At 45.1% G+C, this 23772-nt stretch overlaps 2 protein-coding genes across 3 annotated transcripts; one reads left to right on the top strand and one right to left on the bottom strand.

The window, feature by feature from the left end:
* Nucleotides 1–83: 83 nt before the first annotated feature.
* LOC100828676 (ABC transporter D family member 1) lies at nucleotides 84–15788 on the bottom strand. Its single transcript, XM_024458886.1, has 39 exons — nucleotides 15651–15788; nucleotides 14540–14732; nucleotides 14173–14455; nucleotides 13578–13802; nucleotides 12969–13166; nucleotides 12298–12752; nucleotides 11556–11694; nucleotides 11400–11478; nucleotides 10822–11060; nucleotides 10388–10692; nucleotides 10194–10305; nucleotides 9950–10114; nucleotides 9601–9700; nucleotides 9403–9511; nucleotides 9026–9116; nucleotides 8758–8882; nucleotides 8525–8674; nucleotides 8362–8434; nucleotides 7886–8066; nucleotides 7641–7799; nucleotides 6943–7089; nucleotides 6648–6854; nucleotides 6228–6382; nucleotides 6071–6123; nucleotides 5903–5981; nucleotides 5641–5726; nucleotides 3720–4275; nucleotides 3393–3629; nucleotides 2983–3279; nucleotides 2724–2891; nucleotides 2254–2421; nucleotides 2083–2163; nucleotides 1903–1969; nucleotides 1575–1672; nucleotides 977–1049; nucleotides 821–891; nucleotides 676–725; nucleotides 476–588; nucleotides 84–370 (listed from the first exon to the last, which is right to left on the bottom strand). The coding sequence occupies exons 2-39, from the start codon at nucleotides 14599–14601 to the stop codon at nucleotides 315–317; spliced, it is 6012 nt and encodes a 2003-aa protein (XP_024314654.1). The 5' UTR covers nucleotides 14602–14732; nucleotides 15651–15788; the 3' UTR covers nucleotides 84–314.
* A 1786-nt stretch (nucleotides 15789–17574) lies between these two features.
* Nucleotides 17575–18924, top strand: LOC100835017. 2 transcript variants are annotated; one of them, XM_003567466.4, is made up of 5 exons: nucleotides 17575–17901; nucleotides 18033–18116; nucleotides 18213–18252; nucleotides 18360–18428; nucleotides 18519–18924. In XM_003567466.4, the coding sequence occupies exons 1-5, from the start codon at nucleotides 17696–17698 to the stop codon at nucleotides 18768–18770; spliced, it is 651 nt and encodes a 216-aa protein (XP_003567514.2). In that variant the 5' UTR covers nucleotides 17575–17695; the 3' UTR covers nucleotides 18771–18924. The 2 variants fall into 2 exon arrangements, with proteins under 2 accessions (XP_003567514.2, XP_010232855.1); XM_010234553.3 differs by having other exon boundaries at nucleotides 17575–17957.
* The last annotated feature ends 4848 nt before the right edge of the window (nucleotides 18925–23772 follow it).

The raw sequence follows: 23772 nt of genomic DNA, 5'->3' as shown, positions 1-23772 counted from the left end.
CAGCAATTACCAGCAGAATAAGGACGACCAGAAGTTGAGGTCAAACAAATAACGTGTGACTGAATCAAAAAACATGGCAAGGGAACAACAAATCTGGACCAGCAGGCAAAATTTGCATATAAAATTTGAAAAATTGTGTTTCTGTCTACCTTGAACAGTTCATTTGCATATGCTGTTTGAACTTAGCTGCTAAGAATCTAACCTAAGGAATAAAAAAAGAAAGAAGTCTAGCACAGCGCCCTAAATACAGGGACAACTGAAATTGAGGAGAGCGGCACGTCTTGGTGTCCACCGGAGTTCTTTGTGTCAGGGTGCTACCGGAACATTTGGAACCGCTTGCTAACGAATTCATATGGAGGAACTTCATTAACTGCAGAAGGGGCGAGGCAAGGAATTGACATTAATTCATTAGCTGCCCATTAAGTTTTGTATTATCCACAATTATTTCAAACCTATGGGAAATTAAGAAGCATACCGTCTCCCCAGCTAGCCATTGTGGGTTGCGAAGATAACATCTTCTGGGCAAACGCTGTAACATCGTCTAGGGTAATTTCATCCATCCATTGAAGAAAATGATCAATAGGCTTTCTGTTACCACCAAGAAAGAATACAAGGGATCAATAATTTAATGTGATAGGTTTGTGAAATATGGTTCGAACTGACAAAGATACTTGCCTGCAACCATAAGTCAAAAGCTGCCTCCCTATGTCTTCTGCCACAATTACCTGCAGTGCAAAGTTAACACAGGGATATCAAATCTTATTAAATATACAGGACAACTGACAAGAAACAAGGGATTGGGGTGTGGATCCAAAATTACCCTGGATTCAAGATTCATTAACACGGATGAAATCGTTGAGTTCTTCGCACGTGTCAGTTCAACCTCCGTAACTGAGTACATGCAAATGAAATCATGTTTTAGAACATGCAGCTTCAGTGAATCCTCAGGCAGTTTTACCTAGGGAATGACCTGTACCTTTTCCAGGCGTTGCAATAGCAATCAACTCCTGCATTGCGACCTCAACGGCCTTTCCAACAAAATCTGGTGGCTGGACTAATTTAAAAAGGACAAGAAACCATATTAAATTCCATGGCGAAAAAAGAAAAGCCAAAGCCAGCTATATTAAAACTGAAACCACTGTTAATTTTTATTCAAGTTAGAATTAACTGTTCATGACATGGGATACGTATTTGTAGAATAGTTCTGCTACAGGATAGCAAGAACAAGCAGACTTTGCCAGAAACATGCGATCATCATGTAACTGTGTTGATACATTGATTCACTTCTGCACATTTAAGTTTATTCTTCTTTATATTGGCTCTGTTTTGCCATCATGCCACCAGCAGGAAGTCATCAGAAAGTGGAAGTCATCTAAGCAGGCATACTAACATGATAATAACCATAGATGTAAGGAAGGCCTTGATGTAGAAATATCATTACAACTTTAGTTTTGCACTAGAAAGTCATAATTACAGAATATGATAAAATGGTAAAGTTACAATTAAGGTTAAAACATCAACATGTGCGAAAGCAATATTTAAGACCATAAGATGATGTGGAAAGATCAGCTAACCGTTGTCAAGTAGATACCAAAGAGGCCACTGTCGTCATATACATTACTAAATGCTGAAAATGCTTGGACTGCGTGATATTTAGTTAGGACTCGCAGATCTGCAAAGAAATAACAGTTCAACTTAGACTTTTCCAGAAAACTTTAATGGTTTCACCCTTCAAAGCAGAATAACTAAGATTGCAAGCAATAAAGTAGGCAATGAGCCACCAGCACAACTCTGAAATGTAAGAACAGTTACTAAAACGATCACAATGGTTACTAAAAACGACCACTATCTAATTACAGTTCCATACTAGGATTGAACAATTACAGTGACCTCATGACTTACAGAGCCGTGAATGCATCCCTTTTCCAGGACCACCAGAGGAGAATGAGCCACCACCACCCATCAAGGTCTTCAAAATATCATTGTTGAGTATGAACATTCAGGCATGAATGGTTAGGAAGTGAAAATGCAGATGTCAATGAACACCAGATCATTACTATCAAATACCCAACCATAACCTACCTGTATGACTGTCATAATTGTAGCATTTCTCTCTTCAAGCCAGCCTCCTGGAACTTCAAAAGCCAATGCAACATGTGTCATCTGTAGGCAGAGAGACAAGCAAAAATTTCAACCTAGAACAACAGGGAACCTCAAAACTCAAAACCGACCATTGATTACGAAGTATATTACATCTGATTCTGCTGTGTGCCTGAAATCACCACCTGTATACGTTGATTTTGGTCTCTCCATAGGGGACCCCTTGTGCCAATCAGACAACAAAGGTTCTGCAACGTCTAACAAGTGTTGATGATCAACGCCTGACGCTGCTAGAACCAAACGATCAGCAGTGTAGTTTTCCTGTTATAGAAATAGCAACATTTCAATTTTTTTAACAAAATGGCTTGATTGAATTGTAGAGAAAAGCAACCCTGCACCATAAAAGGTATTGCAAGAACCCATCGAGGCTACATCCACATTATACTGAGAAAATGCCTATGAAGCAGAACAACAGTATACAAGATCTCCACGCTTACCGGCATATTGATATAACGCTTTTTGCACGTGGTCATTTTACCAAAAAAAAAACAATGTAAATATGAGCAGCCAAGCAGCAAGCCATGTACATCAGGAATGTAAAACTCAAATGTCAGAAGCATTACATGATAGAACTTTTGAATAATATCGCCATTGATTCTCTCAAGAGCCTCCTCAGGAGCTACTAGCGGGTTTGCGAAAGCACCCTTGTATCCAACAAGGTTAAGTGCTTCCTGGAGAAGCTTCTCAGGGTTCTTCTGCACCTCCTGCACTTCTTCTCGAGCAAGGGCCAGCTGACAAGCAACACAGCAAATCACCAGAATCAGTGCACTTAACCTTGTTATTTAGCTAGACAGACTGTACATTATCCGTGAAATCCATCACCTGCCGGTCGACTTCGTCCTGGAGGAAGAGCGGGTTGCGGACACAGTCGAGGAGCACCTCGACGGCCTGCGGGATGTAGGCCTTGAGTGTGTCGTAGCTGTACACCATCTGCTCCCTCGACGCGGACGCGCCAATGTTGCCCCCTGTGGCCTCCACCTCCTGCACGATCTGCAGGTGGCTCCGGTGCGCCGTGTCCTTGAACGCCAGCTTCTCCAGCAAGTGCGTCACGCCGGTCGTCTCCCCCGCCTCATGGATCGACCCGGACGCCACGAACACCCCCACGCACGCCGACGGCCCCTGCGCCACCCTCAGAGCACGTCAGAACAACGGGGCAGAAGACGACGCCATGAACTCATCGCCATTATCATAATCATCATCAGAAGAAGGAGAGGGAAAGTTAGTTTAAGCACCGGGATGTCCTCGGAGGCGACGCGGACGCCGTTGGGGAGCGTGGTGACGCGGGTGGGGAGGCGGTGGAGCTGGTCGGGGAGGCTCGGCGGGAGCTCCAGCCCCGGCAGAGGCCGCAGCAGCGAGGTCGAGCGCGCGGCGGCGGCGGCGCCGGAGAGCCACCTCGTCACCGGCGGCGTTGCCCCTTGCACCTCGCGCGACCGCCCGTGCGCCCCCCGCGACGACGAGGCCTCGCATAGCTGCAATCCACGCGCACCCGTGATGAGACTGAGACAAACAGCACGGCGACTGAACTGCAGAAGAAGAAAAAAACAGCGCGGGGGGCCCACCTTCCTGAGCAAGCGAGCGGAGGAGCGCAGCCGTAGCATCGCCGCGCCGCCGCGAGATGCGAGGAACAGGGGAATAGGGGACGCCGCCGGCGGGGAGGAGGGAAGCAGCAGCAGCAGGCAGCAGGCAGCGGCTGCCGTGGAGAAGGGAATAGTTCTGCTCGGTCTGTTCTTTCTGGGCCATAGGGTTTTACACATTTGACTGGACTTAATAACTGGGCTTTGTAGCCCGTCAACTGGAGGCCCAGTAGAAAGAAACAGCCCAACCCAGGAGAGAAAAAACATTCCCGGCTCTTCTCGTCTTCTTCGCCTTATCCTCTGATGAATACTGAAGACAGACAACAAGGAGAAAAGGAAGGCCACAGAAATTGCTTGCTGCTGCCCTTGCGCCTCTCTCATGGAAGCAGCAGCCTCCATGCTCGTCGCGCCCAAGCCTTCGCTGCTCTTCTCCCGGACGAGCCGAACGAGGGGGAGATCGCCGCCGAGGAGCTCCATCGTCGCCGGCGCCGGCAAGGAAGGAGGAAGACTCCGCGGCGGCGACGCATCGAGCAAGCCGAGAGGAGCTCAGAGCCACGCGCTGTTGGGCGCCGCCGCCATGGCGGCGACGGCCATGAGCAGCAGCGGCAGCACAGCCCACGGTGCAGCGACATCAGCGGCGGCGGCGACGGCGATGGTGGTGGTGGGGGAGCTGGACCAGGTGGCGGCGGCGAAGGCGGCGATCGCGGTGGCGGGGCCGGCGCTGTCGGGGCTAGGGTTCCTGTTCATCGCGCGGATCGTGATGTCGTGGTACCCGCGGCTCCCCGTGGGGAAGTTCCCGTACGTGGTGGCGTACGCGCCGACGGAGCCCATCCTGGCGGCCACCAGGCGGGTCATCCCGCCGCTCGGCGGCGTCGACGTCACCCCCGTCGTCTGGTTCGGCCTCGTCAGCTTCCTCAGCGAGATCCTCGTCGGCCCCCAGGGCCTCCTCGTCCTCCTCTCCCAGCAAACCTCTTCCTAGGCTCTCTCTCTCTCTCTCTCTCTCTCTCGCCAATGTATGTATGTAGTGCTTAGAGCACAGCGGAAGAACAACAGTGATCCAAACGCATGCAAGTGCCTGACTGACTGATAGTTCGAGTCTGTGCTTGGAATTTTCAAATTTTGCCGAAATGTCAAAGGATACAGGAAAAGCATTTATGAAAAATGAGATTTCTGCAGCGTTCCTCGCTCTTTTGAGCTTTTAACACTCTCATGGCTGCAAAATGAGCGCATGCGTGTAACGGGAGAACAGCGGCAAGAAAAAAAAAAGGCAGAGCAAAAGTGCCTGATAGTTCGAAATTGAGTTTTGAAATTTTGCCAAAATGTCCGAAGAAACAGGTGAAGTTGCTGCGAAATATAGATACATACAGGCAAATTTTGCCGAATTTGGCATTCCGTTGCAAAGGAGAAAAATGCAATACTAGTAGCAACAGTTGCCCTTATAATACTCCCTCATGAACAAACGCGGTGAACGTACAAACTATGAAAACCATTTCAAATCCATTTCATGTATAAAGTCAGGCTAAGGTGACTCGTCAACATAGAACAAACGCGGTGAAAGGCGAAGGCATCACCAAGATATACTATTTCTGTCAGTTGTCATTTACAAAGGGAGGGCGCACTTCGCGCCCGTGTTTATACAATCAATAACAATAACTGCAACATGCCACCATTCGATTTCGATGGCAAACTTCATCATCTCATTGCGTATATTCTGTATGGGAACAGCAAAGATAGATTATGTACGATGCTAAAATTTCCCTTCTACAACTTGTGTATATATTGTTTCGCTCTATCCCATATTTGGCCTCGCCTCCCTGGCTTTGTAACTAAAGACTATCATACTGTAAGTCAGTATACAGCTGAGAGTAACTAAAAGCTGATCCAAAATTGAGGTTGAGGGCAGCGCTACTGGTTGATTGCACATAGCTCCCACTTCCCTTCGCCGTCGATGAGTTTCAGTTCTGATGAATGGAAGGGTATCAAAGCAGGCCTCTGTAGAATAAGAAGACAGAGGGAAGGCTTCAGCGACACACATTACACATCCAGGGAAGATGCAACAGCAAGGGGCTAAAACAAAGGAACTAGAAACGAAATTCCCCGGACATGGAGATCCGACCCCGTTCCCAACTTCCAGAGATTCAGGATAAATTGACGACTACAGTACTTACTTGTGAGGAGGTGACCACAGTTATACCCATGTCAGTCGCCAGTCTGTACAAATGCTCCTCGACGTCGACACTTGTAGCACTGCAGAGAGTATATGCTTTTAAGCCCTGCACACTAATTGATAAAAAAAATGGAAATGGAAGAACAAAATACTGCTGTACAACACATACTTGGTGCACTCATCAAGGATACCAAATTTAGGGCAGTGGAAGAACAAGCGAGCCTGGAAAGAAGTCAGTTATTCCCAATTAATAGACAATTTGGTAAACACTTAACACAAAGGTATAGAGGTTTGGTTGAAACAAACTGCAAGTCTTAACCACTGACCATGCCCAGTCTCTGCTGTTCTCCCAAGGATAAAATATCTTCCCAATTAGGAGTAGCATCCCAACCTTCTCTTTCGAGAAGATAGACCAAGCGAACATTCTCTAGAATTGTCTTTAGGTGATCATCCAGCGACCCGGAAGTGGTAAACCTGTCACCTACATCACCAAGTTTTATAGTGTCATGTCACTACGGATCAATATAAACCCTGCTCATAGCAATACTGAATAAGGTCAACATACTAAAAAAGATTGCTACAAATCCCATTAACTAGCAGAAGCAACTTCACGTTAAAGCTTCAAAAACAAATAAAAAATTGGCGTATCCTTCCAATTTACTAGAGGAGGTTTTACAAATTTACATCCGTAGGTTAAATATACAGAATAGCTAGATGTTTGCCTTTGCAGAGTAGGTGGCACTTACTTGTTTTGACCAACGAAACCATCTTCAACTCTGCCTCCTCGCGAGAGAGGGGATATATGATCTGATCCCTCAAGGTTCCAAGACAAGTATATGGACGCTGAGAAACATGGAATATCCCTTCAGAAGGCATGGCAAGTCTTCCAGAAGCTATGGGCCACAAACCTCGGAGCACCCTAAAAATGGAACTTTTGCCACTGCCATTTGGACCTTCAAAAGACAAGATCATAGATATTACAAAAACAGTGTTACAATGATGTTAAAAACAAAGTCAAGCAGAACCTGCCAGATGTCATACCAGTCACAAGAAGACTTTTTCCTTGAGATACATCACAAGACAATTGGCTAGCCAATAGCTTTTGCGATGGCGTCACAATATCCACATCCCGGAATGAAATAATTTCTTCAGATGCCACACTGCTAGCATTCGAGGGCATGGCAGCATCTAGAAAAAACAAACAGTATCATATCCAGGTGCTAATCACAGAATCAAGATAACAAAAGCTCGAACTTGAACTTTGGTGACTCCATCAACTATGCGAACATTTAATAATTCAGAAGATTAGCAAATTCCCAGCTTTGGTCAAGGTGGTCAACAATATTATATGGGTACCAGGGTTCCTAAAATCAATAATGGTAGTACTTTTTAGCCAGTTGTTATGTACAGTTAATAGTTCAGAGGATCCAAGATGTTGCACTGAAGAATATGCGCTAACCAGCAATCCAGCTAAAACTGACTATCTTTGCAGTCTCTAGAAATTCTAGGTCGACAGTGCTTTTGAATACGTTTATCCCCACAATCATGACACTTGTGACTTTACATAGGTGTAGAAAGTTCAAATATAAGTTGAACTCTTATGGGAAACCAGCACCATAATTTTTCAGCTGAAGAGCTGTGGCAGATTTCCCAATGATTGAGCAAATGTTAATTACTTCTGACTCATATGCTGTGGGGCGTACAACTGGCACTATAGTTTGCAGTGAATAGAAACTTACTGCTTTGGGATGCATGTAGAAGCTCCTCGAGTTCAAAGATCCTATTGATACCACCAGAAAGTTCAAGGAATTTTTTATGCAACTCCAGAATGTCACCAAAAGCTATAAAGCTTTGTGACACAACAGACGCCAAGAACCGCAGCGCATGTGCTAACTCTCCTGCAATTTCGAACGAGAACATACTGTAAAGTTCTATACGAAAGACTATCGCTTGAAAAATGGATGTATTTTCAAGATTTATTAACCTTGAGTTGAAGTCAAAGCTCTGTCCCCCTTGTGTTCCAAAGCATATAACATACTCAGTCCCCATGTCACATTGTGAGGCAGCTGCTTCGTCACGAAATCATCAAAAATGCCATAAAGCCATTTTTTTCTCAAAAGAACCTTCGAGTGGTTAAGCAGTGTTGTGAATCTAGCTTCAACCATCTGATTTATGAGAAAAGAATCACGATGTGAGGGCGTATAAGTTTTCCAACAGATCATATACCAGATATGTAGATTAAGTTATAAACTTTTAATCTATTTTTATTATCAGCAAAATGTGTATTTGTGATTTAACTACATATGCATAACTCCATCTTTAGCATTCTGATTGAAATGGGGAATAGTGGTCCAAAGGTAGAACCAGAAATAGCAAAAAGAACATACTCTTCACAAGAATTACAATACAGAAATGCATGAATTTATACAAAGGAGCATTTGTGTGGCATGAAGAACTTACAGCTCTTTCCCTTGACCCACCACCAAAGAAAGCAATTGACTCGGCATGTGTCCGCAGTCTTGAGTGCATGAACCTTATACAAAGATTACAAGGTCAACATTGGGAGTTCTTCAAATTATGAGGAGGTCAAATTTGCCAATACCCAACAACGTATATCACTGACCTGAAGGAACCTTCAAGTTCTTGTTCTTGGTTTGCAAGATCACCGAAGTCAGGCGAAACGGCTCTTAGAAAACCAAGCCCTAGCAACATGTATGCATACAAAATAGCAACTCCTCTTCTCCCAGACAAAAGCTTCATTCTCCATGTAAACCTGGAGAATAATAGTAGCTTATCTATGAAAACCTGATTAATCAAATACCAACTAGGCAACATTTGGTGCCACGGAAAACTCACCAGAGAATGTCAACTAGTGGTTTCACCATTCCAGTAACTAAGCCGGCAAGATCATTGGTCAACTTCTCCACGTCACGTGTTATTCTTTGGTCTGCATCAATATTCATGCCTGACATGTTAAATACCTGGAAAAAAGGTCAACTTCTTAGCTTTTTATGCAAAAAGAAATCATAATGACAGAATAATAGTGGCGCAACAGTTCAAGGGTAAAACACTGGTACAGAGTGTAACGAAATGTCAAATAAATTTTACATTCAATTGGGGGTACCTTGTAAAAAGCATTTCTTTTCAAGTAATACGCAAGTAGATGGTTGGTCATGCGAATTCGCCATCCAAGAGCTATCCTTGAAGTAAGGTTTCTGTAAGCAAATACTTAATCAGGCCATGAAGACGATTGTGCAAAACAAGCTGCCAATGTACAAATTGTAAATTTATGAGTGGGAAAATAGTAGTTTGATGCTTGTGCCAAATACCTCATAAGGTAACATGCATGAATGCTTCAGATAAAACATAATACCATTGCTCAATGAAAGGTGTGTATAAAAAACTGTGGATGCTTCACAAAACAAATGCTGTGACAAGCACTAATCAAAGTTTCCTGGGAACTACATAAACAGACTCCAAATTCGTAGAACAAAAATTTACCTCAATGACGGTGCTACAATTGAATTTGCAGCACTTTGCATAACACTGACTCCAATCAACCGAAGGAAGGCAGCCTTGTCCTGCTCCAGGACATACTTAACACTAGTCCCTGCCAAGATGTGCAACATGTTGGAAAATTGGTACACTAGTAGTTAAGATTTATATAGTTCTTGTAATAAAGACACACAAAGGGCCAACCATTGAGCGAAGCTATACGATCTGATATCCAAGTTCGAGAAAGCACAAGTAGTGCCACTGCAAGCAATTGTCCCCCTTGCTTATCAATTATTTTAGGAACCTGTCAAATATTCAAGAACCATTGCGATTAGAAGCTTACAAGGCCCACAGATGTACCTGCTGTAGGTTTTCACTGGGCCACTGATTTGACTCAAGTTTTTAGTTTCAAGGTCTCCAGATGTAATAATAGTTTCAGTAGAAGAAGTCACTGAATTATGAGAACTAAGGAGCAATGTCAACTGAAGGAATAGTTCAACTAAGAAAAAAGAATCGAAAAATCAATAATCGATTAGGGAATGTAGATGTCTACCAATATTTTAGACATAGCAGCTGCTCTGACAGGCAAAGGTCTTGGTGAGCACTGTAACTGTGGGATCAGACGCGGTTGTTCTGTGGGTTCTATTTCCATATTGGGGGAAGTAGCTATGACCTGTGTTGAATAAGAATGTTCCTTCGAACCGGAAAAAGCATTGTCCTGATAAATAAAAATATGTTAAAGAGTGTCACATCGAAGACCAGTGCTAGCAGACCAGACAATATGAGGTCATAACAACCTTTGTATTGGCCCTAAAAGCCCTTTGAACAGCAAGTGCATCAGATTTACGATCAGTTTCTGATGACTTCAATACATCAAACTCTGATTCAGTAGGAAGGAAGGAGCCATTTCTGCAAAAAGAAGAGGAACAAAAAACTCAACCTTTTTGGAACAGAACTTAAACAGATTAAAAAGGGAAAAAGATCATGATACCTGTTATCTTGAACTTTCCACCCTCCTTCACCATCCAAGGACAAAACAATATCATGAAATGCAACTAATGCTGGACGATGAGATATTGTTATGCACGATGTGCCCATTGCTCGAACCCTATTGCAGAAACGTTCTTCCATATCAGTTGTCACAGCACTAGTACACTCATCCAGGATGGCAAACTTTGGCTTATGGTAGAACAATCTGGCCATTCCCAATCTTTGTTGCTCACCAAGAGACAATTCATCACCCCAGTTAACTTCCTTATCGAGAGGGTAGCGTTCTAGCAAGTATTCTAGATCAACCTGCAAAAGAAAAAGGCCTAATAAAACTAAGGATCTTATGGAAATTACTTGTTTGGGAGAAATAAAGTACACAATAAAATGAATGGAGCGTAGATGAAAAGGCCAGTGTATTGGTTTGAGTGTGATTACATTCTTTAGAAGATCCACCATACCACTGTAACTTAGTGGTTCAGTTTCCTGATCTGCCGTAAGTGGATAGATTAGCTGGTCGCGAAGTGTTCCGACAGCCGTATATGGTCGCTGTGGGACGTAGAAGATTTCCTTGTTAAGATTAGAACCAACACCAGGTTTGACAATGTGGCCAGACACAAGTGGCCACAGACCCCCAAGAACGCGGAAAAGGGAACTTTTTCCACTACCGTTGGGGCCTGAAATAATAGCAGACACACCACAAGGTTAATCTTCCACGACTGCAACTTCCATAAATATAAAATCAGACATACATATAAATATAATGGGATCTCTACTTCAGATGTTACCTACCAAGTTAACAAGTCCTACTTTAAACTACAGCCTTCCAATAAACAATGGAGGCGTATAGACAGCATTTAGGATGAAGGAACAATCATATTACGCTCATTTCTTCTTCTACTTGAGGTGTAAACATTTGATCAATTCAATTTTCATTACAGCCATGACTAAGAATTTGGTGTAACTCAAACACAGAATCAAAGTTTGAGGAACAAAAGTTTTATAGGGAGGATTACCAGTGATCAAAAGATTAGAACCCGATTCAACCCGAAGAGTTAAATCATCAACCAAGACATTCCCAGAGGGTGTAACCACCTGTAACCAATCATTTATTTATATATTGGTACAAACAGATAAAAGAATCAGCAAAATACTCCCACCATCATAATTACCTTAACACCTGAAAATTCAATATAGTTTGCCTCACTAATATAGTTTCTGACAGAAGAATTTTGACTAATTGATCTATCACGAACCCCAGATAGATCACGTGAAACTTCCAGTAACTCATGGATACGGTCTGCATAGCCACTGTCAATCAGAGCAGAAAGTGTATCAGCATAAGATACATATCAAACAAAAGTTCAAACCCATATATACAAGAAATGCATGCAGCAATCCTCCAAGCAGGACAGAACTCAACGTCTAATTGAACAGAATACACAACCTGAAATTGCATAATTTTCAACAGTATGGTGAAATAGAACCACGAATTACCAATACAATTCTTAGAAGCCAGAAGTAAATACTTTTGGATACAATTCCAGCCAACTACTTAAAAGGAGCCTAGGGGCCAATCATGGATAGCAGAGAACCAGAGAGATTCTTATTAATGAAGCATGTCAGATAAATCTTGAGATGATACCATTCCATTAAATAGAAGAAACTTTCTCGGAAAATTTTAGTCAGATGACATCACAAGGATAATAAAATATTGTGATCATCAATCTTCGATCGAAGCCATGACATTTACAAGCGAATAGTATATCGTTAATAAGTATATGGAGCAACAGTAATTTACATCTATCAACTTGACAAAAAGATAAATTTTAATATTTCATTAACTGTCTACATGACATATCCTATCCACTACTGTACTAGTGAAAGCATTTAGCACAAGGATGGTGCATTTACCTGAGAAGATTTAAACGCCTTGAACTGATAGAAAGGGTACCAAGAGACTGAAATAATGATATTATCACACTTGTGTGATATCGAAGATTGCTCAACATCTCTGCCCGTCCTAAAGTAGATGTATCCGGTTTAAGATTTCCCGCAAAGAAAGGTTCAACAATCAAGATGACTCCCACAGTGGCACCAAGATACTTCAGAAGAAAATCTTGAATCATGCCAAACCACCAGTTCTCATGAAGAACAACATTCAAGTGCCGCACAAGAGCCTGGAACCGCTGCATGATGTGTGATGCTTCTCTGTTCTCACCACCATAAAATGCCACACTCTCGGCATGGGTTCTCAATCGTGAATGAACCTGCCGATACTCTCCTTCTAACTGTTGTTCTGTGGATTTCAACTTTCCAAAAGAAGGAGAAAATTTTCTAATTGTACCACCAGCACCAAGTACATACGCCTGGAAGAAATAACTTATTAAGAATGTGTCTAATTATAAGGAGCAGAGTAGTTATCATAAAATCATAATACTAATACAGGGTACACAAACATTAAGGCGCATAGTTTCCTCAGACTACAGGAGCATATTTTACTTTACCATACGAGAATTTTGAAATCATACTAGAAATCAAGAAGGTAACACGGTAATAGTCCTTTATATAGAATAAATTTTTACCAGAATCCAGAGGACATATTTTGGACTTGCATAAGAGCAGAGGCGCCAGATGTATATTAACCCATCTGCAACTGCAATCAGATCATCCTGTACGAGTTCACTTAGTTCTGAGCAGAACTTTGGAATATCACTAGCAATCCTTTGCTCTGGGTTTGAGATCCGATGATCTACATGTGAGATCTTGTAGTAAACCATATTCTGGACAAAAGTGGGAAAGTGTTAATGAAAATTTACAGTAAATATGTGGTTCAAACCAGGAAAAGTCAAGCAATTCGCCAAACTATTGGCTAATGTTCCCTCTGAAAGTACCAGACAGGATCTAATTAAGTCATCGAAATTTCACATAATAAGCTCTAGAATAAGAATAATGAACAGCAGATGATGAGTACATATAACCTGCATTTCAAATTTTCTGTACATTGCAGCAACATAAGTGACTTCACTTAACTCTATGGATGAAGTGAGTGGTTCGATAGCCTCAGTAAATTCCAGAACATCAGTATGACCAGGCATCATGGCCCATAAAAATATTAAACATATGATGCTACATCACATATGGAATGTAAGGTGCAAACAGTAAGGAATTTTCAACTTTAAAACCCAATATACCTCAAAGTAATCAGCATGGATGAGATCTGTCAAAATTTTCTTGAAGCGCAAGCCTAAAGATCCTGTCAAGTACTTTGAGGTCTGATATACTGTGGACTGAAGGAAGCATAAAAGAAGATTTTCAATAATTAGGCGCATGAAGGTCGGAACACGCCGAAGAAACGCAGATCTGAACAAATACCCTTGAACTTTTGCTAATCTGTGGCCGATGGCTGTACGTATCACCTGTAGAAAATTAATAATTGGTTAGAAAGATGTACATGTAGTTGGACAAGCCTGGATATGGTATCACTATCACATTGATTATACAGATAAGCTCCTTAATGATCAAACTCTGATACAGCTTATCATAACTAGTCAGCAATCAACTCGGCAACCCAGTAAGTTACCACAAACATAAAATCTAGTCTAGTACAAAAGGTAAAGGACTTCGAGTGAGAAATGCAATAAATAATCAAAACTTGTTTGGGGAATGAAGTACAACTAATATTCTCGAATAGCACCTAGAGAACCATACAAACTCTGAATTTGGGAAACCATCATCAATAGGTCGAACAAATGAAATGAGCACACTTGAGAAAATTGTAGAACTTACTGCTGTTAACATCAAGCCAAGAAGGTAATTTGTTCCGCTCGGGCCAATCTTCTTAAGTAAAATAGCAGCCAGAAAATGTAAGGATTTCAATAGATTTTTCTTCTTCCTTGGTTTTACCAATTTGCCATCAACACCATTTTGACCATTGCTCTCTTTATTCCTGGTATGTGTACTTGCGTCACCACGAGAATTTTCTTCCCGGTATTTCTTCCGTCGACATGACTGGGCATATGTTAAAGTTCCACCGGCAAGTAGTGCACCAGAAACAATTACAAGTGTTTTCCTGGGAGCGTATGGAAAGAAGCGTAAGACAAGAACTATACGATTGATTAACCGAATTTACAAATATGTGTTGTGATCAGCACACCTTCTTGAAGACAAAAGGTTCCGGCCTTGCTCTGTTAGTTTCAACAACTGAAGAGAAGACATTGTTGCTAGATTCTCCTCTCCAAGCAGAAGGCTAAAAGCTGTACAGAAGTCCTAAAGATGAACAAGACACAAATGCCGCCAAGCAAGGGCGCCGCCTGTCACAATACAGCATCAATATATCCAATTTGGACCTGCAAAAAATCGACAGATAACTCTTGTACAGTCAGTGCTAATGAATTCCATCACAGAGACAGTTTTCAAGAGAATGTAAAGAGAACTCGACAACCAAACCAAGAAAGGTCTAAAACATCCGGTAAAGCTTAGCTAACAATACACTTATCCCAGTAGCAGAAAGCAAGGGAGCAGTAACAACATAGCGGTGTTTTGGCTCCTTCCCCAGTCCCCACCCCACCTACCGTTTACGTCCCCACCAACTACATGTTTTTACACCCTGTAAAAACTCCCTAGAAACAATGGACCACCGGGTCACTGCGTGCGGGATCCACCTAGGGTTACGAAATTCTTTTACCAGGGGTCAGGGGAGTGGACATACTCTGGACCTCGCAGCTACGGATCGGCTGGTCCTCCAACAACAGCGACGCCATTAATGAGTTTAGCCGCAGTAGTAGCAGATTCGGGACACCTCGGCGGCTAATCCCCAGCCAAGTACAGACTAAGTAGTAGTGGTAGCAGCAGCAGCAGCAGCCCGAATTTACTGCCCCCAGACCTCTCGGGGAGCGAAGTTCCTGGGCGACTACTGACGCTAAGCTTGAGTGTTTTAATTTTAAAACCAACTGAAAAACCAAAGCCATCTGTGGAGGGAACACATCAACGGCGCCGCCTGAGCTTGACCAGGCCCGGCCGTCTCTTAGCATCCACAGCACACGCAAGTACAACTAGTACGAGTCTGAGATTACTCTATGCGAGAGCGAGGAGCGCGGCGGGGCGGGCATAGCGTGAGAGAGAAGGACAGAGAGAGAGCCTGCCGAACCCAGAAAAAACCACACGCATCCCTCGGCCCTCGAGTAACCAAACAGATGGTACAGACGGTTCGAGCGGGGCGGAGGCAACTAGCTAGAGGAGAGAGCAGGGCGGCGGGGAGTACTCACCTCCGGGGGCCGGATCGCGGGAATCGCCGCCGCTGCCCCCCCGCACGCGCACGGGGAGGACGAGGACGGGTGGACTGGGGACGGGGAACCAACGAGGCCGCCGTGGCGGCGCGAACGACGCTGATAAAACCCGGGGGCCAGAGGCGACAGATAACGGCGACGAGGACGACCCGAGGAGACGAGATCGATCGTCGGAGGAGATGATGGGGTGTGAACAAAATCGGTCGCGGTCTCCGTCGCCTTGGTCTCGTCTCCACTGCTGCTAATATATTCCGCTCCTCTCCTCTGTCGTCACGAGCAAAGTTTGCGTGTTTTCCTTTTATTATCATCCGTCTTTTTATTTCGAAAAATCTGTTTATTCGGGTGAGCGCGTGCCACGTGTGGTCAACAGCCTGGATCACGTTGATCGGCGGCCGAGTAAAACTAGATCAGTGGCCTAGTATTTCGTATAGGCACCGGTTTACGTTTTGATAACTAAAAACCACCGGATTAGACTAAGCATTGGATTACTAGTAAGAACCCCGAAACTGACGAGCCGGGTCCATTGGTCGGGACAACATGGCTTGCCAGCAAGGACTTGTCTCGTCTCTTCTTTCTATTTCTGCATTCTTTCCATTCTCCGCACAACGGCGGCCCCATGCGCGTGCGGAGGCGACGGCGGCGGCATCGTGCAAGACCAAGTGTGAGGGTGCGGGGCACTGATGCGGAAGAATCGGCTAGGGCAGATCGAAGCTCCGCGCTAGGGAACTACGCGAAGGCGGCATGGATGTGGGGGCAGCAACACGCTCGCCAAAGACGGGAAAGAAACGTGGGCTCTGGCATGGGGCGGCTCTGCTGCTGGTCTGCCACCGGCGTGGGCTTGTCGGCAAGGAGCGTGCAGAGAGCGGCTAGAGCTGGTCGGAGAGGGAAGACGTAAAAGAGGAGGAATAGAGGAACGTGGCCACGCTGTCACGCCATGTTGGCCTGACAAGTAGATCCGGCTCGTTAGTTTCGGGGTTATCCGCTAGCAACAGAATGTTTAGTCTAATCTGATGGTTTTTAGTCATCAAAACGTAAACTGGTACCTAACTGAAACCCTAACCATAATATTTATGGTAGTTTCCTGTAATTTACTTATCGGCGGACCTGTGGCTGTGGAGCCCCCTGCACTGTAGCTTTGGATTCATCGGAGGAGTCCAGGGCTGGAGAAAACCGACCGATGACGTCACCGTGGGTTCTTCGAGTTATACTATTGGAGAGCAAAACCCGTTTGGATAAGTTTTGGATATGTATGTTTTGCACGCCAGCTCTTGGATTGGACAACTCGATACGATACGGGCGGAGGACACATCGTGGTTGGTTTTTAGTTTTTACCCTCTTTTACCGAGGGGAGATGACAGTGAAATGAGAGCTGCTGGAGAAACAAGCTTTCTCTTTTGGGACTGAATGTGACGGCTAGTTCATTGAGCGGTTTCTTCTAGAGACGCAAACCGAACCGGGTGTGATGCTACAGATTTTGTGTCATGTTCCGATGGTCGTCTGTATTTGGTTCGTGTCGTCGGCTCGAGAGACTGTTTTTTTTTTCCTGCTTAAACAAAAAGCACATTTCCTGCCCGGTTTTATGAAAGAAAAAAAAGGAAAATACTCTCTCTCTCAACTCTTTGACAGTGGCATCAGATTCCCGGAACTCTGGTTGGCACGAGATTCTTGTGATTCTGTGGACTTGTCCTTCCCCACACTCCCTCTGTTTCCTTCTTTCTTTCTTTTTTTTAAGAAAAATAAATAAAACACTCCCTCTGTTTTCCGAGACGGGAGCCCGTGAAGACGACGACCCAGCCCGGCCCATACAATACAAAGCCTGGTCTCGGAGCTCGGTTGGTCTTAGTTGGGCCAGGCCCGCCGGTGCAGCGTGGCGCCGACGTGGCTTCCTCCTCCGCCGCGCAAAGAGCTAGTCCACGCGCCCGATCGTCTCTTCTTCCTCCTCCTCTTTCTGGAGGAACAAGAAGAGTCGAGTTCTTTCTTCCATCTCACGGCTCGGCTCTGCTCTCGATCGATCTTCCTTGCGCATGCCATCCCCTGCTCTCTGCGCCTCCTCCGCCGCGCGATTCCTGCTGCCGCTGCCGCCGCCGGCCTCCTCTGCGCTACTGCTCGCTGCAGCTGCCGTCGCGCCCAAGAAGGAGAGGCTGTTCTCGACGGGCATGGCGGAAGAAGCCAAGGGGACGAAGCCGGCCGGGGGCGTGGCCGAGCGCATCATGCCGCACCTCCTCAACATGTAATTGCTGCTTCACTTGCTCAACCTATTCCTAATCTGCTCTGCTCTGCTTGGATGTGAGTTCATCGGTCTCCTCGTCAGCAGCTAATTAAGCAAAGCCAGCTTTAACAGTGGCAGCATACATGTTGCAGATACGGGTCTCGCGCCACGGCCAAGGACTTTGACATCTACGCGCCGCACGCCACCTTCGAGGACCCGCTCATGCGCGCCCACGGGTGCGCTTCCGCCTTCCTCTCTTCTACTTCTATCTATGTTCAGTCCTCTGTCTTTCCTAGCTTCTACTGCAACTTGGGGTTGTGATTGATTCGCAGGGTGCAGCAGATCAAATCAGCCTTCTACACGCTCCCCAAGGTGCTTCTTACCACACACATCGACCTCATCCTAAAATCTTCTTTCGATCCATATCTAGTGCTGTTGTTGGATAAATTAACTGAAGATCCGTATTACATGATCACCAGGTGTTCGCTGAATCCAGAATCGTCGAGTACACGGTCCAGGAGAAGGCCACCGGGCCGGGCAAATCCGAGGTATAAACTCCAACATCGAGCAAGCATCATACATACGTCTTCTTCATTTCTTACTGATGATATAATACCTTCTTCTTGTTGTTGTTTCAGTTACTGATCGACAACAAGCAGCACTACAGGGTATTCGGCAAATCCGTGGACCTGGCGTCGCTGATCACGCTGAACCTCGAGGACGGGAAGGTGGTGAGGCACGAGGACTGGTGGGACAAGCAGCCGCTCAAGAACAGGGACACCGTGAGCCTCCCGGTCGCCGGCCGCCTCGCGGAGGCGAGCCGCCGGGGCGCCATGCTGCTCACCCACGCCCTCATGCGCTTCGGCAAGGATCCCCCAACCCCGCCGTGATCTCGATCTAGCAACTGCTCAATCGTCGCCTGTTACAAGAGATGGCTTGCAGCTTGTTCGTCAGTGTCAATTTGATTTTCTCTTTTTTCCAGTGTTAATTTTGGAACTTGACAATACGCGTCAATAAGAAAGCTATCTGGGTGGGTCAAATTAACTCCTTTTCCGTGGCTGATGTCTCCGACTGGATCAGGAATTTTCTTCCGATCCGGACTCGCTCTCGCTTCGCTACCTCTTAATCTTGATCTTGCCTAGATAGACAGGGAGAAATTAGAACTTCAGTACCATATAATCAACTTCACATGGAGGTCGCCTCGTGGTCTTCTGCTCCGGCGTGGTCCGACCTCCCGCCGGAGCTCGTCGGCTGGGTCATCACCCGCCTCCCAGCCTCCGCCGACTGCGCCCGCCTCCGCGCCGCGTGCCGATCCTTGCACTCGGCAATGCGCAGCCACGGCACGCCGCCGCGACAGCCGCCGTCATGGCTCGTTCTCCCGGCCGCCAACGCATGCTTCCCGGCATCCACCCATGGCCGCCCCGTCTCCTTCCCGGAGAAGACGAGATGCGTTGGCTCCACCGGCAGCTGGCTCATCCTCGCCCTCGACGCCGTCCCCGCGGCCGCGGCCCATAGGCGCTCGCACTGCCTACACAACCCTTTCACGGGCACCACCGTGCCGCTCCCCGAGCTGGGAGCCGCCATGGACGCCGTGCCGGAGAAGAAGAAGAAGATGAAAATCCGGAAGATGCTCGTGCGGTCTTCAGGCCATCGGGTTGTCGTCATCGCTGTCATGACCGGCGACCCGAGCTACCCGATCGTCCTGAGCCGGCCCGGGAAGGACGCGTGGTTGTACAAGGCACACACGGATCTCCTTACAAGCATCGTCGACATCGCGTTCCTTGGGGACAGGCTCTATGGGGTGACTCGGGCGGAAGAGCTTTTCTCCATCAATGCCGCGTTTCATGACGACGACGACGTGGTTGGTTCCTTGGAGGCTGTTGGTGAGGATGGAGAATGCATCGACGACGTTAGTGCCGATGTCGAGGAAGAGAGCAATGTCGACGACGAGGACGGCAATATGGTTCTTGATGGCATGGATCGCGACGACGATGACGGCGATATGGTACTCAAAACCTGCCACCATTTTGTTGACGGTGACGAAGACACATCGTCGCCCCTCGAATCCATGGGTCTCGACATCATCAATTGGTACATCGTCGAGTCGTGCGGGAAGCTGCTCATGGTAAAGCCGCAACTGCAATGCCCCAAAGGCCATGTTGAGTTCACTCGAAAGGTGGATGTTTCCGAGTTGGATGTGAGCGCGGGGGTGGGGTTGTGGGTGCCTGTGGTCGGTGGGCTAGGCGGCCAGGCGCTTTTCATAAGTCGATCGTTCTGCAAGTCGGTTCGTGCCGGTGGAGAGATCGAAGAAGATGCCATCTATTTCATCGACAGGGGTGATGTATTTAGCATGATTTCCCAAACTAGCAGGGCTGCACAGTGGGATTTGACCCGTGGAATTCCCACGTGGGAGACGCCGACATGGATCTTCCCCCCGGATCTAGTGGTTTAATTATTGAAGATGTTTGAATATGTATCGTACATGTGAAATGAGACATTAGGAAAACAAACGTTTTTGTGGGATAACTGGCATATTAGCGATGCAACAAATGTGTGTTTGTGTCTTTATGTGATGTCTTATCAATTTCTAATCCACATAATCAAACATCTAAGATCTGTTTATATAATAAATTTTCATGAAAAAAAATCGAGGAGGAGATTTTCATGCAAGTTATCTTAGATAATATAATTTCGTAGATGCTTGGTGTTTTTTTAAGAAATATAAATTGCCTTCTCAAATCAACACCTCCTCCGCTTAACGGTAAGAACACTGTTTTTGTGGGTGCTCTGGTGACACCGGAAATCTGGAATGAGTTAAATCATCCGAAAAGTTATAGGCCCGCTTCTGGCTCATGGACTCCTGATTCCTCCTTTCCTCTGTCTCTCTTGGATAGTAGATGACATGTTGCATCCATTTTTATTAGCTTCTAGTTTATCTGTCCATTGCTAAACATAAGATGTTTTAACTCTGTTCTAAATCGGAAAAAATTAAACTTTGATCTAGTTTGTCAGAAAATCTAAACCGTTTAATTGGCAACTATATGAATATCTTTTCGTCATTGGTCAGATTTTTCTCCATAGCCTGATTACTCGTGTGTACATGACCTCAGAAAAAAGAAAGACCACAAACGGTTTCTATGGTGAGTTTTCCAAGCCTCAATTCGGACGTAAAAATCAGCGGAGCATCTTGAATTAGACAAAATTAGCATGAAACTAATAGTTTCACTATTATAAAAACAAAACCATTATTAGATATAAGAACAATATCACTAAAAATAAATTCGTACACTGGATGATGCAGGCAAACAAATGATACATACAACAATAAACTTGTCCCCTTCCACCTCCCTCCCCTCCTTTTGTTGATTTGATCTGTTCTTCTTGTGGGTTTGATCGCGTTTCTGTCTGCGCATATGTCACAAACTTCACAAAGGGCTAGCTAGTGACGCGGATGGAGTAAATGTTAACTACGCCGTGCCGCATTTGGAATTTTACCACGCACCTTGCCAAACTACAATCCTTTACATGACATGCGTAATTTCTATCATCTTCAGACCATTCAACCATGAAAAATGACACCATACTCCTTAGCAATAAAGGTGGCATCAGCTTTCACATCAGTTGGTATGGTGGCTTTTTTTACAATAAAATGAAAAAAGAATGCAATCACTTCCGCCTAACCGACCGGTCGCAGCCGGCTCGCGCTACTAATGTTTTATCATTTGAATATGCACCTTTTTTGTTTGTTATTTTTTATTTGAGTCGATCATGTGATGGTGTGATTCAACGGTTAAATTCGTGATAGCAAAGTGTGGTCTACTTATTTGAGTGAGATGATACGAAATGGGCTACTCCAGTCTCATTTGTATGCTTTTCTTCTTTTTCTTACGAGTTCTTTTGTCATTTTTTCAGCGAGAGGAAAACTACGAATGCAAGGAAATTTTGAATTTATTACAGGGAGATTCTAATTGAAGGATAACTACATTTGGCTTGGGGAAGGAGTCAACTTTTATGTGATTTGATAAAAGAAATATGTTTTTGTTGGTAAAAAGTTTTAATGGTCGTATGGATAGTGTTAAAGAAGCTAAGAACACACAACTCTTTCTCCTAATAACTGAGATAAAGAACGAAAAAGATCTATTACACAATATGTTTTTCCTATCTTTATGATTTTCATTAAATAAGCATGTGGTAATATTTTTATCTAATCATTTTGCGCTAATCTGTCTTACAAACCAATTATATCTAGATGTCTCTACAAAGATATTTGTTAGACACTTAAGAGGTACATTGCCATGAGATTGAGGAGGCTCCCTTCTTGTGTTCCTCCGTGTTCCCCTTTCTCTTGAAAGGATGATCTATAATGACATGGCGATGATCTATAATGACTTGGTGTGGTCAACTGATACGATAATGACCTAGTCCCAGGAGAACAATGCCAAATAGGAGCATATAGGCTTAGGATGAAAGGAGATAAGTGTAGGCTATCCACAAATCTCAACCCTTAAGAATACTGAAGTACAATAAAAAATCAAGGAGGGAACAGGCAAGTCGCTTCCAAATCATTTGTGCACACAAATTGGTCGGCACCAAGCGAATAATGCTGCATGTACACATCTTTGGGCTAGAGAAGGGCTTAGCTTAGGGCATGTACAACAATACAGACGAGCGCAGTTTGTAATTCCTATCCACATCACGTATAGACTACACAGTAGACACCTTTTTACAATAGACTGCCTATTAAGTTGTCTACATAATCCATGCAATTAGGGGAAACTCATATAATACGCTGATATAAAATGAGAGGACAAAAGAAAATTAATTAAGGTGGGGCGAAGCAAATTCTAAAGCATAAAAAATGATGCAAAAATTCAAAATAGTCCATTGCATTAATATGATCTTAAACATAATCATTTAGTACAATCGAAATAGAAACATATTTAAATAGAAGGAGAATTGGTAGGGAACAGTCTAAACACATACTCGTTCGCTTTCATCACATCCGTGTTAAACCACTAGCTCCGGGATAAAGACCCACGTGGAGAAATCTAAATGGAAGGCCGACATGCGGCTCGGTGGTAGTCTGAGATCTTGTGTTGAACAGTTCGCCTGTGTCAATGAAGAAGATGTATCCTCTTTTATCTCTCCATCGTAGGCAAGGACTGACTTGCTAAAGCGTTTGCTAAAGAAAAGCGTGTGGCCTCCTAGCCCACCAATCACCGGCTTCCACGTGTATGTGGTCAAGTTTGCCTCGAAAACATCCACCTTGCTAGTGTAGCTGGGGCCACTAGAAGGCCACTGCAGCTGCCGTATCACCATGAGCAGCTTCCCACGTGACTCGACAAGGTGTCACATGATGCAGAAGAAACCATCGCCGTCGTCGTCATCCCCGTAAGCAATGCCTTCCTCGACCTCGTACTCATCACCGTCGTCTTCACCCTCCTCTTGGCTGCACGATTGATCGTCATGGCCTTCTTTGTCAAGCACGTGGTCATCCTTCGCTTTGTTGTCTACAGACATTGTTTCCAACTTGCGGGAGCTCGTCATCGTCACCATGGTCGGCCTCGTCCTAGTAGCTCCACGCATCAAAGTCACAGTCATCCATGGAGCGTCAGAGGATGACGCGTTCGATACCAGTGACCAGGCACACTGTCACCGTCGAAGGTGATGGGAAGGGAGGCGAGGTCCTCGTCCCACGTGACCACATACAACGTGTCGCCGAGGAACCCGACGTCGACGATGCGTTCAAAGTTGGTGGTGGTGTCCCTGTTGGCGAACCACGCGCCCTTCCCCGGGCGGATCAAGACGAAGGCAAGGAATAGATCAATAATAATGTTGATCATGAGGACGGCGTGGTTCTTGGAAGCGTCGATGGTGAGGAATTAGAGAACG

This window comes from Brachypodium distachyon, chromosome 2, assembly GCF_000005505.3.
Source record: "Brachypodium distachyon strain Bd21 chromosome 2, Brachypodium_distachyon_v3.0, whole genome shotgun sequence".
NCBI classification, from domain to species: domain Eukaryota; kingdom Viridiplantae; phylum Streptophyta; class Magnoliopsida; order Poales; family Poaceae; genus Brachypodium; species Brachypodium distachyon.
This window is presented reverse-complemented; position numbering and strand designations above follow the sequence as displayed.

Coding starts and splice junctions, on each gene's coding strand:
- LOC100828676 (XM_024458886.1), bottom strand. CDS start 14,601: ATGTCTTCTCTTCAGTTGTTGAAACTAACAGAGCAAGGCCGGAACCTT. Junction 9,512..9,600: donor TCGTATAGCTTCGCTCAATG/GTTGGCCCTTTG, acceptor ACATCTTGGCAG/GGACTAGTGTTAAGTATGTC. Junction 3,280..3,392: donor TCGCCTCCGAGGACATCCCG/GTGCTTAAACTA, acceptor AGGGTGGCGCAG/GGGCCGTCGGCGTGCGTGGG.
- LOC100835017 (XM_003567466.4), top strand. CDS start 17,696: ATGCCATCCCCTGCTCTCTGCGCCTCCTCCGCCGCGCGATTCCTGCTG. Junction 18,117..18,212: donor CCGCTCATGCGCGCCCACGG/GTGCGCTTCCGC, acceptor ATTGATTCGCAG/GGTGCAGCAGATCAAATCAG. Junction 18,253..18,359: donor CCTTCTACACGCTCCCCAAG/GTGCTTCTTACC, acceptor CATGATCACCAG/GTGTTCGCTGAATCCAGAAT.